This window comes from Coregonus clupeaformis, chromosome 16 (genome assembly GCF_020615455.1).
Source record: "Coregonus clupeaformis isolate EN_2021a chromosome 16, ASM2061545v1, whole genome shotgun sequence".
Taxonomy (NCBI): domain Eukaryota; kingdom Metazoa; phylum Chordata; class Actinopteri; order Salmoniformes; family Salmonidae; genus Coregonus; species Coregonus clupeaformis.
Window position 1 is genome coordinate 55410235 of NC_059207.1, and position 20631 is coordinate 55430865.

General features: G+C 43.3%; 1 protein-coding gene across 2 annotated transcripts in view; it reads left to right on the forward strand.

The window, feature by feature from the left end:
* The window catches only part of ksr2 (kinase suppressor of ras 2), a 163558-nt gene that overhangs the window by 120354 nt on the left and 22573 nt on the right, over positions 1-20631 (forward strand). For both annotated transcript variants that reach the window (XM_045225796.1, XM_045225795.1), the window contains exons 7-17: positions 693-762; positions 2589-2672; positions 3314-3402; positions 5518-5535; positions 5785-5891; positions 10206-10374; positions 10890-10931; positions 11746-11818; positions 15070-15127; positions 15412-15583; positions 16445-16640. In XM_045225796.1, coding sequence (XP_045081731.1) covers positions 693-762; positions 2589-2672; positions 3314-3402; positions 5518-5535; positions 5785-5891; positions 10206-10374; positions 10890-10931; positions 11746-11818; positions 15070-15127; positions 15412-15583; positions 16445-16640 — 1078 coding nt within the window. The remainder of the gene's footprint in view (positions 1-692; positions 763-2588; positions 2673-3313; positions 3403-5517; positions 5536-5784; positions 5892-10205; positions 10375-10889; positions 10932-11745; positions 11819-15069; positions 15128-15411; positions 15584-16444; positions 16641-20631) is intronic.

The window sequence follows — 20631 nt, forward strand, 5'->3', positions numbered from 1 at the left end:
ATTTTGAAGGAGGTTGCTAACTAGCATTAGCTCAATAACTGGAAATCTATCGGTATCTGCTAGGATGCTAGTAGATACTGTACCCACAGACTTCCAGTCATTGCACAACACTAGTTAGCATTGGCTCACGGAACTACCCCTAACGTCCTTCATAATGGACACAGAGATATAAAAATGCTGATTACATTCAATCTCTATGATATAAGGATGTTTGGAATAGAGAATAACACTTATTTTTTCTCTGAAGATCCAGAAGTGAATCATTCAAACCCATGACTTTTAACGTAGATCAGACTTTTGTCAGTTTATTGTTTTTGAACATCAGGAAGTGTTAGTCAAAATGGGCAATTATGATTGATTGCAGTAAAGGCCACATCAGAGCAGTTGGTACAAATCTATTAAAACGCTGAAATGTCATGCAGTGCACAAATCAGTGTTTGATTTAGCCCAATCACAATCAGTGGTTACCAGCAGGGAACTATTCAATACAAGGACATGTGTTCATATTTAGGCCTACCCTCCACTGTCCAATGACGAGAATGCATTTGGCTGCAATGCAGAGTTGATTCAATCAACCCTTTTGTGTCATTGGTTAAATGTCTAATAATGCCTATGTTTTTATCCTTCCATCCATTTATCTATCCCTACATTCATCCATCCATCCATCCCTCTTTCTCTCTATTGTCCTTCAGACACTCTGTCAGTGCCTCGCTGGTCCCCACAGATCCCTCGGAGAGACCTGGGAAACTCCATAAAACACAGGTAACCAGGGTTTGTGCGTGTGTACACTTGAATGAAGGTGTGAGTGTTCAGGCATTAATGTGTTTGTGTGTGTGTGTCTTCCTCTACCAGAGACAGACAGAATGTCAGTCCAATTTAAGGGGGCACTAGCATAACTCATCTCCCTGCTCTCTTCCTGTTTGAACGTCTGATGAATCCCAAATGCCACTGATATCCAAGTTAAACAGTACACCTCCGCTATTGGCCACGGGAACATGCCAACCTACCAACTTTCTCTCTCCTTCTCTCTTTGTCTCTCTCTCGCTCTGTTTCTTTATCTCTCTCTCTCTCTCTCTCTCTCTCTCTCTCTCTCTCTCTCTCTCTCTCTCTCTCGCTCTCTCTCTCGCGCTCTCTCTCGCGCTCTCTCTCGCGCTCTCTCTCTCTCGCTCTCTCTCTCTCTCTCTCTCTCTCTCTCTCGCTCTCTCTCTCTCTCTCTCGCGCGCGCTCTCTCTCTCTCTCTCTCTCTTATTCTCTGTCTTTCCCTCCTTCTCTCAGTCTCAGAAGTACGTGGGTGTTTGCCCACTGCTGAAAGTTAATGAGGAGAAAAGACAGTGGTTGTGCACACACGTCTTAATGCTTCATCAGCCAGAGACAAGCGCAAATGTCATTTATATTGGTATTATATCTCAAGCTGTTATTAAAAGGATAAATGCTAGTTTCTAGGGAGATGGACAACTTTATTTCTCTCTTTCTGACATGGTGATTGTCATAGATCTCTATTTGTGCCTCGATGTATCTTCAAAGATCTTGCTCTAAGCACAGGTTATTATGCGTAAGTAAATCATAGCAATTCAATAAACTACTGGCTATAGCAAAATCTCCCTGGGAATGAAAAATATATATCTGTCAAATCATATCTCACCTTTAATGTCAGTTTAACAGTAACTTTGGCAGCGTATGTACGCCTGCCAAAACAACGTATAATTTAGGGCCGACCACCAAGATGGGAGCGGGAAGCCAAATTGAATTGTGCTGTCCCAGATTCTATTTAGCACAGTACGAGGCGATACGAGGGTTCCTAATGAAGAGATTTGGATTCTGTCAACCCATATCATTCATATTCCATTACCCCAGCCAGCCCGCTGCTGGGACCCAGACGTCAGATCTATCAGAAAATAAACCCCTAGTTCTTCTTCAAGTGGGCACTCAGATACTTCATCCAACCCCAAAGTAGGGAATTGCTTTTTATCGTTCAATACAATTGAGACACACTGTAGTCTTGCTCTGAGCGCCGTGCCACGGGCTCTGCTGGGCTCCATCTTCATCTCTGTGAATGATTGCTGTGTTACTGTGATGTAGCAGAATGGCCTCTGTCACAGCCTTTATTCACAGAGAGCACAGCCACAAACTGAACATTGGTGCGGAATATTGAAAGGAGTGGGAGACCCCAAATTGAATCAAGGTGCATTGGAGATTGGAGCTAAAATTGTTGCGTGGTGGGGAAAGATTAGCCCTATAGGCGTCCATCTTTCTTATGTTACGGAAACGTTAACCTGCCATAGAAATATTATATTTCTATGTAACTTGTGAATATGAGGAATTCGATGACAAAAGCCATTTGTCATCACAAGGTGAATGGGAATCATAATCCAAAAGGTCACAAGCAACCTTGATGTTTTCTCTGTGCGATGATCCACACCTGGTGGGTTTTGTTTGCAATCGTTTATGCATGAAGAAACAGGTAGAGATGTTTTGTTTATGTGCTCTGATCTCTCTCTCTCTCTCTCTCTCTCTTCTCTCTCTCTCTCTCTCTCTCTCTCTCTCTCTCTCTCTCTCTCTCTCTCTCTCTCTCTCTCTCTCTCGTGCAGGTTTTCCACCAAGTATTGGATGTCTCAGACATGCATAGTGTGTGGAAAAGGAATGTTGTTTGGACTTAAATGTAAAAACTGCAAGTAAGGTCCTTCCCAATATTATTCTAATCTTTGTTCATTTAAAGCATGACTACGCCATTAGAAAACTTCATTGCCGTGCATAAAATGTTTCTACGAATTTATCTTGGTGTGCTTTAACAGAAGTAAAAAAACATCAACATCAATCAGTGATCATCCTGGTTGGTTATGGGTCAAATCCCAGGCTATAAACTTTCTTGTCGTCCCTATTTGTTCATCCACATTCTTATTAGAATTCTGGAAAGGGAATTTGTCACTGTATACTTGGGAAAAGTCTCTGAAAAGGAACAGCAATTATCATTATCATTTAAAACAGATTACTTAAGTAAATTAACCAATTTTACAACCAACTGAATGTGACATTTTTGACACAAGGGGAATAATTGGGTGGAACTTAGACAGCTTTTTATTGCCTTAATGACCCAGACTATTAAAAGTTCAAGAACTGTTTCTTTTAACTGTTTTGAAAATGATTAGCAGAGATTCAGTGATGTCTGGGGTTGCATCCGAAGTGACACCCTATTCCCTATATAATGCACTACTTTTCATCAGAGCCCCCTGATCAAAAGTAGTGCACTATGTAGGGAATAGGATGCCATTTCAGACGTAGCCCTGGTGAGTGTTTTATTCTGTTGTTTCACCAGGCTGAAGTGCCACAACAAATGCACCAAAGAAGCCCCGCCTTGCCATTTACTGATCATCCAAAGAGGAGGAGGAAGTAACCCCCTTAAAGGTAACAAAGGACTGTTGGACCAGCAGCTTACTGTAGGACTGAAGACTGACTGGTCTTTCAATTCATACATGTTATGTCATTTAGCAGATTATTTTATCCAAAGTGACTGAAAGCATTGAGTGCATACATTATGTACCATTTTAATAGCAGTAGAACTTCTTGATACACGTGCCACAACTTCTTAGTATTATTCTCATTATAAGCAGTAACACGAACTGCACATGCATCTCAAGCTAGGAGATATACAGTGCCTTGCAAAAGTATTCATCCCCCTTGGCGTTTTTTTCCTATTTTGTTGCATTACAACCTGTAATTTAAATGGATTTCTATTTGGATTTCATGTAATGGACATACACAAAATAGTCCAAATTGGTGACGTGAAATGAAAAAAAATTACTTCTTTCAAAAAATTATATAAAATAAATAACGGAAAAGTGGTGCGTGCATATGTATTCACCCCCTTTGCTATGAAGCCCCTAAATAAGATCTGGTGCAACCAATTACCTTCAGAAGTCACATAATTAGTTAAATAAAGTCCACCTGTGTGCAATCTAAGTGTCACATGATCTCAGTATATATAAACCTGTTCTGAAAGGCCCCAGAGTCTGCAACACCACTAAGCAAGGAGGCACCACCAAGCAAGGGGCACCATGAAGACCAAGGAGCTCTCCAAACAGGTCAGGGATAAAGTTGTGGAGAAGTACAGATCAGGGTTGGGTTATAAAAAAATATCAGAAACTTTGAACATCCCACGGAGCACCATTAAATCCATTATTAAATTTTTTAAAGAATATGTCACCACAACAAACCTGCCAAGAGAGGGCCGCCCACCAAAACTCACGGACCAGGCAAGGAGGGCATTAATCAGAGAGGCAATAAAGAGACCAAAGATAACCCTGAAGGAGCTGCAAAGCACCACAGCGGAGATTGGAGTATCTGTCCATAGGACCACTTTAAGCTGTACACTCCACAGAGCTGGGCTTTACGGAAGAGTGGCCAGAAAAAAGCCATTGCTTAAAGAAAAAAATAAACAAACACATTTGGTGTTCGCCAAAAGGCATGTGGGAGACTCCCCGAACATATGGAAGAAGGTACTCTGGTTAGATGAGACTAAAATTGAGCTTTTTGGCCATCAAGGAAAACGCTATGTCTGGCACAAACCCAACACCTCATTACCCCGAGAACACCATCCCCACAGTGAAGCATGGTGGTGGTAGCATCATGCTGTGGGGATGTTTTTCATCGGCAGGGACTGGGAAACTTGTCAGAATTGAAGGAATGATGGATGGCGCTAAATACAGTGAAATTCTTGAGGGAAACCTGTTTCAGTCTTCCAGAGATTTGAGACTCGGATGGAGGTTCACCTTCCAGCAGGACAATGACCCTAAGCATACTGCTAAAGCAACACTTGAGTGGTTTAAGGGGAAACATTTAAATGTATTGGAATGGCCTATTCAAAGCCCAGACCTCAATCCAATTGAGAATCTGTGGTATGACTTAAAGATTGCTGTACACCAGCGGAACCCATCCAACTTGAAGGAGCTGGAGCAGTTTTGCCTTGAAGAATGGGCAAAAATCCCAGTGGCTAGATGTGCCAAGCTTATAGGGACATACCCCAAGAGAATTGCAGCTGTAATTGCTGCAAAAGGTGGCTCTACAAAGTATTGACTTTGGGGGGGGGTGAATAGTTATGCACGCTCGTTTTTTTGTCTTATTTCTTGTTTGTTTCAAATTAAAAAATATTTTGCATCTTCAAAGTGGTAGGCATGTTGTGTAAATCAAGTGATACAAACCCCCCCAAAATCAATTTTAATTCCAGGTTGTAAGGCAACAAAATAGGAAAAATGCCAAGGGGGGTGAATACTTTCGCAAGCCACTGTATAAATAGCCTTACTGTAATTCCGCAGTGCAAAACATATTCATATTAGGTATACTTATTAGGATTGTTAGAATATAGTGCTTTTGTTATTGAAGTATTACTTTGAAAGACTACTCATTCTCTGTTATAGATATTTTGTTTTGAAGTACTAATTTAAAAGATTCTCTGTCATCTAAAGTGAGCTTGTATTGTATGTTCTTTACACCTTTCTCTTTTTCACCCAACCGGTATGACAGATCACCAAGGAAATCAAGGTAAAGCAATCAATTTATGAACATTCCTTTTTTTTACTATGGAACCTTTAAAAAAACAAGGGAAGCTTCAAGTTTATGCTGCTTGAAGTTGGCCAGCTACAGTATCTTAGGGTGTTCTTAAGTGTTCCCTTGCTATAGCAAAAAGGGTCATCTTCAAGGAAGAGTTTGTCAATTTTTCACATTCTGAAATTCAAGAAAATATAGACTTTCTCTGTGTTTTGTTGTTTGTCTGATTCGGTCTCTCCCCAGCTCGTTTGGTGCGGACTGAATCGGTACCATGTGACATCAACAACCCCCTCAGGTACACAGACCTGCACATCAGTCAGACGCTGCCCAAAACCAGCAAAATCAACAAGGTAAGAACTACCAGATGCATGAACGCATGCTCACACACGTACCCTCCATTCTGTGCTTCCACATCTGAGTTCTGTTGTCTTGATATCAAAAGTCCATCTGTTCTTTTGGTCTGTTTGAAATGTGCATCACCTGAAGTCCAGTCAGACGGACCAGCATTACAGGACCAACCACAGTCAACTGGATTATATAAAAAAACAAATTCATTTTCACACTTCAAAAGTAGCAGCTCATCAATCCCACAGATATGTACTTTTCAATTCTTCAAACATTGTTTGGGATTTCCGCAAATATCCCTACCCCATTTTTACGTTTGCAAGTCATCATAACTTCATAAGGGAGGTATTTGTTTGGAAACCCGCACTATAGCGTTTTAGACAACTTTTAGTGGATGAGAGTTACAGTTTTATCTCACTGTCATTATATTTGTCTTATTGGGTCTTCATCAGATGTCCTGTCATGAAATGTAACCCCATTTGATTGCTTTGAGTCTTTATTTAAACAAGACAGAACTTTTTTAATTCACAGTGACCATAAGTAGTTTGAGACGAGATCTCTCTTACTCTACCACATCAATACAACCAGAAAATTAGCATGGTGTGTATGTATGTATGTATGTATGTGTGTGTGGGGGGGTGCTATTAGTCAACACGTGAAGATGGCGGCCTCGCGACTAGCTCTTAGGAAACCTTGCAGTATTTTGTTTTTATGTATTATTTTTTACATTATTAGCTCAGTGTTTTGCATCATTACATACAGCCGGGAAAAACTATTGGATATCAGAGCGGCGGTAATTAACCAGCATTACGACCAGGAATACGACTTTCCCGAAGCAGATCCTTTGTTTGCTCTCCCCAGGGCAACTGAACTGATTCCAGCGGCTGACCCAAAACATCGCCGGCGGAGGAGAGGCACTCGGAGCGGCCTGCTGGTCCGATTTAGGAGGTGCGCACACCACCCACCGCTTCCAAGTATTCTACTCGCTAATGTTCAATCTTTGGTTAACAAAGTCGACGAACTACGGGCAAGGATTTCTTTCCAGAGAGACATCAAGACTTGTAACATACTCTGTTTCACGGAAACATGGCTCTCTTGGGATATTCTGTCGGAATCGGTCCAGCCAGATGGTTTCTCAGTTCATCACGCAGACAGGAATAAATATCTCTCTGGGAAGCAGAAGGGCGGAGGTGTGTGTTTCATGATTAACGACTCGTGGTGTAATTGTAGTAACATAGAGGAACTCGAGTCCTTCTGTTCACCCGACCTAGAATATCTCACAATCAAATGCCGACCGTATTATCTCCCAAGATAATTTTATTTGGTTATAGTCACGGCCGTGTATATCCCCCCTCAAGCCGATACCACGACGGCCCTCAAAGAACTTCACTGGACCTTATGCAAACTGGAAACCACATATCCTGAGGCTGCATTTATTGTAGCCGGGGATTTTAACAAAGCAAATTTGAGGACTAGGCTGCCGAAGTTCTATCAACATATCGACTGTTGTACTCGCGCTGCAAAAATTCTCAACCATTGCTATTCAAACTTCCGGGATGGTTATAAGGCCCTCCCCCGCCCTCCTTTCGGCAAATCTGACCACGACTCCATTTTGCTTCTCCCTTCCAATAGGCAGAAACTCAAACAGGAAGTACCCGTGCTAAGGACTATTCAACACTGGTCTGACCAATCGGAATCCATGCTTCAAGATTGTTTTGATCACGCGGAATGGGATATATGTTCCGGGTAGCTTCCGAAAGTAATTTAGACATATACACTGAAACAGTGACTGAGTTTATCAGGAAGTGTATAGGTGATGTTGTGCCCACTGTGACTATTAAAACCTACCCTAACCAGAAACCGTGGATAGACGGCAGCATTCGCGCAAATCTGAAAGTGCGAACCACCGCATTCAACCATGGCAAGGTGACTGGGAATATGGCAGAATACAAACAGTGTAGCTACTCACTCCGCAAGGCAATTAAACTGGCAAAACATCAGTATAGAGACAAAGTGGAGTCGCAATTCAACGGCTTAGACACGAGACGTATGTCTCCTTCTCCATGGCTGACGTGATTAAGACATTTAAGCATGTTAACCCCCGCAAGGCTGCCGGCCCAGACGGCATCCCTAGCCGTGTCGTAAGAGCATGCGCAGACCAGCTGGCTGGTGTGTTCATGGACATATTCAATCTCTCCCTTTCCCAGTCTGCTGTTCCCACATGCTTCAAGAGGGCCACCATTGTTCCTGTACCCAAGAAAGCAAAGGTTACTAAACTAAATGACTATCGCCCTGTAGCACTCACCTCTGTCATCAATGAGAGACTAGTCAAGGATCATATCACCTCTACCTTACCTGTCACCCTAGACCCACTTCAATTTGTTTACCGCCCCAATAGATCCACAGACGACGCAATTGCCATCACACTGCACACTGCCCTATCCCATCTGGACAAGAGGAATACCTATGTAAGAATGCTGTTCATTGACTGTAGCTCAGCATTCAACACCATAGTACCCTCCAAGCTCATCATTAAGCTCGAGCCCCACCCTGTGGAACTGGGTTCTGGACTTCCTGACGGGCGGCCCCCAGGTGGTGAAGGTAGGAAACAACATCTCCACTTCGCTGATCCTCAACACTGGGGCCCCACAAGGGTGCGTGCTCAGCCCCCTCCTGTACTCCCTGTTCACCCATGACTGCGTGGCCAAGCACGCCTCCAACTCAATCATCAAGTTTGCAGACGACACAACAGTAGTAGGCTTGATTACCAACAATGATAAGACCGCCTACAGGGAGGAGGTGAGGGCTCTGGGAGTGTCAACAAAACAAAGGAGATGATCGTGGACTTCAGGAAACAGCAGAGGGTGCACCCGATGGGATCGCAGTGGAGAAGGTGGAAAGCTTAAAGTTCCTTGGCGTACACATCACAGACAAACTGAAATGGTCCACCCACGCAGACAGTGTGGTGAAGAAGGCGCAACAGAGCCTCTTCGACCTCAGGAGGCTGAAGAAATTCGGCTTATCACCTAAAACCCTCACAAACTTTTACAGATGCACAATTGAGAGCATCCTGTCGGGCTGTATCACCGCCTGGTACGGCAACTGCACTGCCCACAACCCCAGGGCTCTCCAGAGGGTGGTGCGGTCTGCCGAACGCATTACCGGAGGCAAACTACCCGTCCTCCAAGACACATACAGCATCCGATGTCACAGGAAGGCCAAAAAGATCAAGGACATCAACCACCCGAGCCACTGCCTGTTCACCCCGCTATCATCCAGAAGGCGAGGTCAGTACAGGTGCATCAAAGCTGGGACCGAGAGAATGAAAAACAGCTTCTATCTCAAGGCCATCAGACTGTTAAATAGCCATCACTAGCACATTAGAGGCTGCTGCTGCCTATTGAAATCACTGGCCACTTTAAGAAATGGAACACTAGTCACTTTTAATAATGTTTACATATCTTGCACTACTCATCTCATATGTATATACTGCATTCTATTCTATAATATTCTTCTGTATCTTAGTCCATGCCGCTCTGTCATTGCTTGTCCATATATGTATATATTCTTAAATCCCATTCCTTACTTTTTTATGTGTATTGGGTATATGTTGTGAAATTGTTAGATAATACTGCACTGTCGGAGCTAGAAGCACAAGCATTTCGCTACACCCGCTATAACATCTGCTAAACATGTGTATGTGACAAATAAAATGTGATTTAATTTAATAAGGGAGTGCAACCAAAGCCACTTATTTATACCTTACAACATAATAGAGCTTTTATCTCTCAGAGCAAAGCCAGCATATCGCTCCCCTATCTCCTCTGTCTTGAGCAGCGCTATCTCTATAGATCCGTGTCATAACAACGCAATTAGTCGACAGGTTCATTGTCAGGTGTTACCTTGTGAATGAGGAAGTCTGAAAAGAGACAGCGTTCTACCCGCTCTAGGCCATAGAAATACATTATGGTACTGGTTTATTTAATTCTGTGCTCCAGGCACTGAGGTGGATACAGGAGAGAGAGCCTGAGGGTTCTAGAAGAAGAATGAGAGAGAGAGTGTGACTCACAGGGGGATGAGCTGTCTGTCAATGTTCTAATGCAGGGCACTAAAAAAGCTATAATGTAAACAGCAAGTAAACTCACAAATTATTTTGGATTCACAGTTAGTTTTGAGACTTTTTTCACATGTGGGTCTGTTTTCATTTTACACCTTGAAATAGACTCACTCTCTCTGTCTCTCTCTCTCTCTCTCTGTCTCTCTCTCTCTCTCTCTCTGTCTCTCTCTCTCTCTCTCTCTGTCTCTGTCTCTGTCCTCAGGATCACATCCCTGTCCCGTACCAACCAGACTCAAGCAGTAACCCCTCCTCCACCACCTCCTCCACCCCTTCCTCCCCTGCTCCACCCCTCCCTTCCAGTGCCACCCCTCCCTCCCCCCTACACCCCTCCCCACAGTCAGCACGGCAACAGAAACAGTTCAACTTCACAGGTACGGGATGAAATTAAAACTTTATTTAAAGTCCTACTCATCTCCTTTTCTCCCAATTTAACACCTGATTCACTTAACAAAAGGCACATCTCAATAGGGGGTCCGGGTTTGACATCACATCAGACCAACTCCTTGAATGCCCTACTCTTTGAAGTTTATTGTTGTCTAAAAAACACAATTTTGCTCTAAACATATATCTTTTTTTACTCTTAAGTGTGTGTACATTACTGTATTTATACTTGGGATATTGCTTTTCAACAGGAAAAGTTCGAAAATCGATGGAGGACATCTTTAAAGTGCATTTAGACATTTCATCTGATAGAAGTAGTAAATGTCGTGCCACTACTCTTTGATTTTTAGAGCTGTCTGTCCGATATATCTGCTCTAGGAAATACATATAATTCTTGTCATTTCAACCCTTTTATGAACCCAGCTTGTTCTGATTGTCAGTAACAGAAGACCAAAAGGGTCAGCACCACCACTCAGACCCATTCTCCCTCTCTCCCTCTCTTCAGCCTCTTCTTATTTCAAATACAAGCAGCAGTTCATCTTCCCAGGTAAGTGCCTTTTAATTGATCATTACACCTATCCAAAATGCACTGCACTAGGCCAAAGGAAGAGGAGGAGAAGGATGTTGTGATGTTGTGATTTGATGATTGTGTTCTCTCCTCCTTGACAGCTTCTAAACTCTTAGCCTTTTTTCTCTCTAAGCCTGTCTTAGTTTTTGGTCCCTTCATGTGGAGGCTTTGGAGCCTTTCCTAGCTGGACCATTACAGAAGAGTCTTTTAAAACAGTGTGTCTTAATCCTGGTCCTTTTTGGTTTTGGTCCTAGCACTACACAGCTGATTCCATTGATCACCTCATCATCAAGCTTTGATGATTTTAATCAGATGTGTAGTGCTAGGGCAAAAACCAAAATGTTCACCCCTTTGGTTCCTTAGGACCAGGATTAAGAAACACTGTTTTAGAGAGATATTTGACAAGAGGGGATGTGACTGAAATCATATGGTGGTGGGATAGAACATTTAGGAGATACAGTATGGTGGTATAGGATTGGTCCTGATAGAGTATCTCGTGGCGAAGTCCTCAGTAGTAACAACTCCTAATGCTTATTCTTTGTCTGCAAATCATGTTTTAAGTTAAAACATATCATTATAAAAGTACTACATGTACTTACCAGCTTATCACACATGTGTTGTTACACCGTGCTGTGGAATGTTCAGTGTTATGATGTATTGTTGTGATGATTTAGCATGGACCTCACCCCAGAGCGCCGTAGATTATTACAGGGTTATTACATAGGTTATTACACTGTAGTTACCATGGTATAAGGGCTATGTTATGATTTACCATACACGTATACTGCTCCAGACGTGGCCCCGGCACCAGAGGCCCCCAACAGAGCACCCCAGGTCATCCTTCATCCTGTCCTGTCTGAGCCTGGGTAAGTAGAAATCTAGATTGAGTTGTTGAAGGAAATAAACTGTTGACAAATAGCGCTGAGTCATCCTCCGACTCCATTCGCCAGTGAAGTAGGTCAGAAAATGACCTAAATGTTATTTTTGAATGATGTGCTGAGAAATTTTGTCGAGCGATGCGGTTGCAGAGCAATGTCCGCATGATCGTGTGGGCAACAAACCGACCGTTTCAGATAACCCTCATATCACATCTTGTCTGTCTATCTCTGTCCCTCCATTGGTCAAAGGGGATAGGGACTCTGAATTATTGGAGCAAAGATGTTTTGGTGACAATTTCAATGCGAGATGAAGGGCTAGACAAACACTCTGGGGCTAATGTTAGCATGGCCTTCACTTCACGCTACAGTTAGGATGCCAACTGGATTCCGCTTGGTTTTCTGAAAACCACGGCTGCGGAAAACAAGCAGAAGAAGGAGACGAGGAATGATGAAGATGTCTTTGGACTCCTCAACTAATTAGATTATAATCTCAATCGATCACAAAACTAAACCCAAGGTAGCGCTCAGTAACTTTAGCTTTCAGTAACTGCATATATATGAAGATGTTAAAATAAACCTTAACTAGCATTCATAGACGATTTTCAATTGATTTTATGCTTATTGAAATGGTCATTCCTTTTTAGTATCGCTCCCATGGATATATCCTCCCCCTCCTCAATTGATGTCTTTGGAGTCCTCAGCTAATTAGATTATAATCTCAATCACAAAACTAAAAGCAAGGTAGCGTTCAGTAACTCTAGCTTTCATAGACGATTTGTATAGTCAATTGCTGGTGGTTTTTATGCTGATACAAATAGGTGACTGTTTGAATGACTTTCTAATGTTTTTGATACCTTCTAAGTGACTGACACAGGTGTTGTTTCAGTGTCAATATGACAGGGGAAATTAGTTTAAGGTGCAGCCAGCAACAGTCGCTCTGTCCCTCTCGCTATCACTCTCTTTTTCTCCCCCTCTCTCTCTCTCTCTCTCTCTCTCTCTCTCTCTCTCTCTCTCTCTCTCTCTCTCTCTCTCTCTCTCTCTCTCTCTCTCTCTCTCTCTCTCTCTCTCTCTCTCTCTCTCTCTCTCTCTCTCTTCCCCTCTCCTTCTCTGCCTTCTGACAAATGTGAATACATTATCTTGGTTATGAAACACACTTTCTCATGATTTAATTAAAGCCAGTCTTCTTCTCTGTGTGCAGCTCCACGCGCTCCCTTGCCCAGCCAGCACCCAGTGGCAGCTGGCTGATCCCCCCACCTTAATAGCATCTTCCTTGGTTTAATGAGGGCCTCTCTCTGGCCCTGGCTGGATCCTCTCATTAGGAGACAGAGGCCCTACCAGGGGCCCCACGCGCCACAGGGACCACATATAATTTCATACACATATCTTCACGACACTGAGCTGCCAACCAGTCTCTCTCCTCACACAGATACTGTGTGTGTGAATCTGTAATGATGATACAGAGAGGTTAGGAGAGGCTAAATGGAGAAAAAGGATGGTTCACTGAGTGTACGGTGTTTAATCAATGTCCATGTTGCATGATTCAACACCGTTCAGTGCATACAGTGGGGAAAAAAAGTATTTAGTCAGTCACCAATTGTGCAAGTTCTCCCACTTAAAAAGATGAGAGAGGCCTGTAATTTTCATCATAGGTACACGTCAACTATGACAGACAAAATGAGAAAAAAAATCAAAGAAAATCACATTGTAGGATTTTTAATGAATTTATTTGCAAATTATGGTGGAAAAGAAGTAATTGGTCAATAACAAAAGTTTCTCAATACTTTGTTATATACCCTTTGTTGGCAATGACACAGGTCAAACGATTTCTGTAAGTCTTCACAAGGTTTTCACACACTGTTGCTGGTATTTTGGCCCATTCCTCCATGCAGATCTCCTCTAGAGCAGTGATGTTTTGGGGATGTCGCTGGGCAACACGGACTTTCAACTTCCTCCAAAGATTTTCTATGGGGTTGAGATCTGGAGACTGGCTAGGCCACTCCAGGACCTTGAAATGCTTCTTACGAAGCCACTCCTTCGTTGCCCGGGCGGTGTGTTTGGTATCATTATCATGCTGAAAGACCCAGCCACGTTTCATCTTCAATGCCCTTGCTGATGGAAGGAGGTTTTCACTCAAAATCTCACGATATATGGCCCCATTCATTCTTTCCTTTACACAGATCAGTCGTCCTGGTCCCTTTGCAGAAAAACAGCCCCAAAGCATGATGTTTCCACTCCCATGCTTCACAGTAGGTATGGTGTTCTTTGGATGCAACTCAGCATTCTTTGTCCTCCAAACACGACGAGTTGAGTTTTTACCAAAAAGTTCTATTTTGGTTTCATCTGACCATATGACATTCTCCCAATCCTCTTCTGGATCATCCAAATGCACTCTAGCAAACTTCAGACGGGCCTGGACATGTACTGGCTTAAGCAGGGGGACACGTCTGGCACTGCAGGATTTGAGTCCCTGGCGGCGTAGTGTGTTACTGATGGTAGGCTTTGTTACTTTGGTCCCAGCTCTCTGCAGGTCATTCACTAGGTCCCCCCTGTGTGGTTCTGGGATTTTTGCTCACCGTTCTTGTGATCATTTTGACCCCACGGGGTGAGATCTTGCGTGGAGCCCCAGATCGAGGGAGATTATCAGTGGTCTTGTTTGTCTTCCATTTCCTAATAATTGCTCTCACAGTTGATTTCTTCAAACCAAGCTGCTTACCTATTGCAGATTCAGTCTTCCCAGCCTGGTGCAGGTCTACAATTTTGTTTCTGGTGTCCTTTGACAGCTCTTTGGTCTTGGCCATAGTGGAGTTTGGAGTGTGACTGTTTGAGGTTGTGGACAGGTGTCTTTTATACTGATAACAAGTTCAAACAGGTGCCATTAATACAGGTAACAGTGGAGGACAGAGGAGCCTCTTAAATAAGAAGTTACAGGTCTGTGAGAGCCAGAAATCTTGCTTGTTTGTAGGTGACCAAATACTTATTTTCCACCATAATTTGCAAATAAATTCATAAAAAATCCTACAATGTGATTTTCTGGAGAAAAAAAATTCTCAATTTGTCTGTCATAGTTGACGTGTACCTATGATGAAAATGACAGGCCTCTCTCATCTTTTTAAGTGGGAGAACTTGCACAATTGGTGACTGACTAAATACTTTTTTTCCCCACTGTATGTGTATAATGCTAACGTGTGCGACGTAAAGTGCTCATATCTGCTGTCTGCATGCCGTGCTCTTGTTTTCAGAATCGAGGTGAACCCTTTAAACCCTTTACTACAGATTGAAGTTGAACCGACATCAGACGTGAGTCCCCCATCTGATGGCATTGTATGATTTCTTTCTGAATAAGATCTGTGTAGCCTTTGTCATGTCTGTTATAGCTTGGCATGCTGACGCTTCAGATGGTAATCCTCTGCAAGGCTGTCCATTTTCACCGTTTCAATTTAATTTCATGTTATTATTTGAATATAATTGTAATAATTGTACAGTAGAGGATAGAGGATAGCACATTCAATAATTATTATAAAACACTTGTTATTGACCTGGATGGAAATGAGTTTCACTCTTCCTCTTCCTCTCCTGAGCAGAACGAGGAGGGCAATGATGAGGCGGAGTACTCGGAGGATGAGTTTGAGGAGATGAACCTGTCTCTGTTGTCAGCCCGTAACTTCCCCCGTAAGGCCAGCCAGACCTCCATCTTTCTCCAGGAGTGGGACATCCCCTTCGAACAGCTAGAGATAGGGGAGCTCATCGGGAAAGGTAATAGACAGACTTAAATAAAAAGCCTCTTACAAGATCATCACCATCCTCTGACCAGCTCTCTCTGCTCAAGCCATGAACTGACCCTCTCCATCTTCGGAGGATGCCGCTTTCAAAGACTTGGCCTCTATTGGTTGACCTGTCATGATATATTGTTTTTTTTTCTTTTTTGTTCTTGAAGCACTTTCAGATGCTATCGAAATGTAATGTATTATTATTATTAATACAATACTGTGAGAGAGCTGGCCTATGCTCTACCACTTAAAAGGCATTAAAAACCAACAGAAGTAAAATATGCAAAAATGCTTAATTTATTGTAAAAGGGCAGGATAAACCAAGTAAACAAGTACAAAACTGATGGCTAAAACTGTGGCTCACCTTACACACAAGGATCTCTCAAACAGTTCCTTCAATAATTAGGTCAGAGGGACCACACCTGTGTTCCAACAGCCACACAATGAATTAGCCTATCAGGATACAGAACCAATTAACAGGGAAGAGGTACAATTGACATTGTAGCTAGAGTATTGCCTGGAATGATGAATGGTTCAAATAAAAGGGATTCTGCATTCAACTTGTTTTATCCAACAAATAAGCAATAAATACATTCATTGAAACAATGTCAATATGATACCATACCATGCAATACAATGCCATCCTATGAAATACAATACAATACAATTGTATTAGTCCAACTCTTCCATCGGAAATCGGTCCACCCAATTGATCCACCCCCCTGAAAACGGCAGCCCTCCAGTTACCAATTCAGACCCCACTTTTTTAGTGTCGGGCTTGAAACTTCAACCTGTGACAGGTCCACCTCTCTAACCTCTAAGTTACAGTACCTTCTGCCCTCTTCAGGTCGCTTCGGCCAAGTGTTCCACGGGCGCTGGCACGGCGAGGTGGCCATCCGCCTCATCGACATCGAGCGTGACAATGAGGACCAGCTCAAGGCCTTCAAGAGGGAGGTGATGGCCTACCGAAACACTCGGCACGAGAATGTGGTCCTCTTCATGGGCGCCTGCATGAGCCCCCCACACCTAGCCATCATCACCAGGTGAGTGATGTTTGTCATTGCTGAGCTCTGTTCCAACATGGACTACAGCCAACTGAAGACTTAATCAGTAAGCATGTTGTTGCGGGCGTACAGGATATGTAAGCATGTCGTTGCATGCTCTTCAAGTACAGGAGGGTCATTGGATCAGACAACCCTGTAATAAACATACTTGACAGCTTGGCAATACACTAATTAACATATGTTGTGTTTAGTACCAGCAGCTGGTCTTGCAGTATAGGGAAGGAGCCCAACCCTTTTCCCGTCAAAGTAGCCCCCTCCTTAAATTCACCTCTCCACTCCTGATCCCCTTGTGTTCACCTCAATCTACACACAATACCCCCATAATGACAAAGCAAAAACAGGTTTTTAGACATTTTTGCAAAAATAAATAAATAAGGAAATATCACATTTACAGAAGTATTCAGACCCTTTACTGAGTACTTTGTTGAAGCCCCTTCGGCAGTGATTACAGCCTCAAGTCTTCTTGGGTATGACGCTACAAGCTTGGCACACCTGCAGATCCTCTCAAGCTCTGTCAGGTTGGATGGGGAGTTTTTCATCAAGGATCTCACTGTACTTTGCTCCGTTCATCTTTCCCTCGATCCTGACTAGTCTCCCAATCGCTGCCGCTGAAAAACATCCCCACAGCATGATGCTGCCACCACCATGCTTCACCGTAGGGATGGTGCCAGGATTCCTCCAGACGTGACGTTTGGTATTCAGACCAAAGAGTTCAATCTTGGTTTCATCAGACCAGAGAATCTTGTTTCTCATGGTCTGAGTGTCCTTTAGGCGCCTTTTGGCAAACTCCAAGCGGGCTGTCGTGCCTTTTAATGAGTAGTGGCTTCCGTCAGGCCACTCTACCATAAATGCCTGATTGGTGGAGTGCTGCAGAGATGGTAGTCCTTCTGGAAGGTTCTCCCATCCCCACAGAGGAACTCTGGAGCTCTGTCAGAGTGACCATTGGGTTCTTGGTCACCACCCTGACCAAGGCCCTTCTCCCCTGATTGCTCAGTTTGGCAGGGAGGCCAGCTCTAGGAAGAGTCTAGGTGCTTCCAAACTTCTTCCATTTAAGAATGATGTTCTTGGGGACTTTCAATGCTGCAGAATTTTTTTGGTACCCTTCCCCAGATCTGTGCCTCGACACAATCCTGTCTCAGAGCTCTACAGACAATTCCTTAGACCTCATGGATTGGTTTTTGCTCTGACATGCACTGTCAACTGTGGGACCTTATATAGACAGGTGTGTGCCTTTCCATATCATGTCCAATCAATTGAATTTACCACAGGTGGACTCCAATCAAGTTGTATAAACATCTCAAGGATGCTCAATGGAAACAGGATGCACATGAGCTCAATTTTGAGTCTCAAGGGTCTGAATTTCAAAAAAACTGTTTTCGCTTTGTCATTATGGGGTTTTATGTGTAGATTGAAGAGGGGAAAAAATATTTTAATCAATTTTAGAGTAAGACTAACATAACAAAATGTGGAAAAAGTCAAAGGGGTCTGAATACCTTCCGAATGCACTGTATGTACCCTGAGTGACCCGGCCTTTGTTACCCTGGGTCCTAGCAGTGTTCAGAATCTCTCTCAACAAGGGTGATGTCTTGGTGGATCCGTTATACATCACACACAGCTCCATTTCCTTCTGGGAAACTTGCGTGTGTCTGGACTGGGAAGTGGGTGACATGGGTGTGTCAATGAAGCGAAAGGCACCGTAGGGACCGAGGGAGGCTGCTGTGGTTTGCGCACCATTCCTCCATCCCTCGCTCTCTCCCTACTCCCTCCCTGTGTGTGTCCTGGCTGTGCTGTCTGGCTGGCTGATTTTATGTGCACTGGGCTGAGCTAACTCAGATGTGCATTGATTTTCGAAGGCCCTCGTGTTGTGTAGAGATCTGTTCTTACACAAAGAGTTACCTTTCTGAACGGTCTGCAAACTCCTCTGAATGCTTTTCTAGAAGGGCATGGTTGTTTTTGTTATAGGTTTAATAGACATAGTATTGTTTGTCATTTATATCATTTATCAGGACCCTCCAAGAAACTTGATGATTCATCTCAGGGTGTTTACTGTATGTGGCAGAGAATATATATGAATAAAATATGAAATGTTAGTGGCTGGCTAAGAAAAGAAACAGACGATGTTGCGGCTAAGAAAATAAATGTATGTTAGGTTAAAGGGGCAATCCCAAATACCTCACAAGTAGAACTGTATACTTTCAGTTGAAGCAGTTAAATTGATAATCATACTGTTTAGTTAAGTCAAAGCAGAAACATCAGAAACATTCCCTCGTCCAGATGTGTTGCTTCCGTCCCTCGCCTCGCCCCTACCTGGGCTTGAACCAGGGACCCTGCACACATCGACAACAGTCACCCTCGAAGCACCATTACCCATCGCTCCACAAAAGCCGCGGCCCTTGCAGAGCAAGGGAAACAACTACTTCAAGGTCTCAGAGCGAGTGACGTCACTGATTGAAACACTACTAGCGCGCACCGCTAACTAGCTAGCAAATTTCACACTGGTTACACTCACCCCCCTTTGACCTCCTCCTTTTCCGCAGCAACCCCGGTTCGAATCCGGGTCACGGCACCAATGTAACAGTGTTGCTTCCGTCCCTCTCCTTGCCCCTACCTGGGCTTGAACCAGGGACCCTCTGCACACATCAACAACAGTCACCCTCGAAGCACCGTTACCCGTCGCTCCACAAAAGCCGCAGCCCTTGCAGAGCAAGCGAAACAACTACTTCAAGGTCTCAGAGCGAGTGACGTCACTGATTGAAACACTACGAGCGCGCCTCTCTAACTAACTAGCTAGCCATTTCACACCGGTTACACAGACATGGCACTGTTGTAGTGTAGTATAGTGTTCACTACTATGAAAATTCCTTCCTGGTGTGGTATTATTCTCAAACCAGACATTAAGATTACATTAATCTGGACCTTGAGACTATATGGTTCTATCTGCAAAAATATGATTCTGACATAATTGGCTTTAAAGTTCCGAACACTCATTGGTTTGAATGGTGTCAGCCATTTTTATCTCGTATTCTTTTGAACTTAACAACATGAATTGGAGTATTTAGAGCAGTGGTCTCCAACCTTTTCTGAGTCAAAATCACTTTCGCAGTCAAAACGCAAGCCGAGATCTACCGCTCAGATTTATTTTTTAAACATGACTTGAAAAATGTAACATTAACTTAATAAAAACAGTTTTGTAGGAATGAGGTAGGAAAAAACTAGGTAAAACCATGACGTCAGTGATCTTCAGGTCGGAAAGTCGGAACTCTAGAAAGATGCCAGAGTTTCCGACTTGGAGTTCCAAGTTGGATGACCATTCAAAGGAATTTTTCCCAGTCTAATCTCGTTTTTTTTCTCAGAGTACCCAGTTGTTTTGAACGCACTGAAGTCGGAAGGCAGAGTTTTTCGAGTTCCCAGTTGTTATGAACACGGCATTAGTCTCAGCGGAGGGAGGGCGAGAGCAGTAGAGGGTCCGCCTATCACGGTCCCTGCTTTCTCCTTCCTTTCCTCCGGTGAGACTAACCAGAGAAAGGGGACACCATCTTCCACCTGATGGCGAAACTCGAGTCACACCGCATCTGCCTCATGCACAAATTCATGTTGTTCCTATGACCAGAGAAGTTTAAATATTCGTCGATATTATAATAGCCTAATAAAAACGTTATCGATACACATGGCTACTCACTCATTGCAGCTACAGCGCGAGCAGAAGTACAGAGAAGCGCGTTTCATGTTTTGTAATAGTGTTGAATAAAAAGTGGTGACAGTACTGAATAAATATTTACTCATAAAAACAGCCGCTCTTTGCTGTATTCTTTGACAGTCTCTGTGGTCATGGTTTTAAAAGTTAAATCTTACGTAGGCTAGTAGCCTATCAAACGTTGCCGTGGCCAGGGTTTTGGAAGCTCTGTATGCATGATGATTTGAGCTATCCGATTGGCCAGCGTAGTAGGCGCACTCGATTTAGCCACAGATC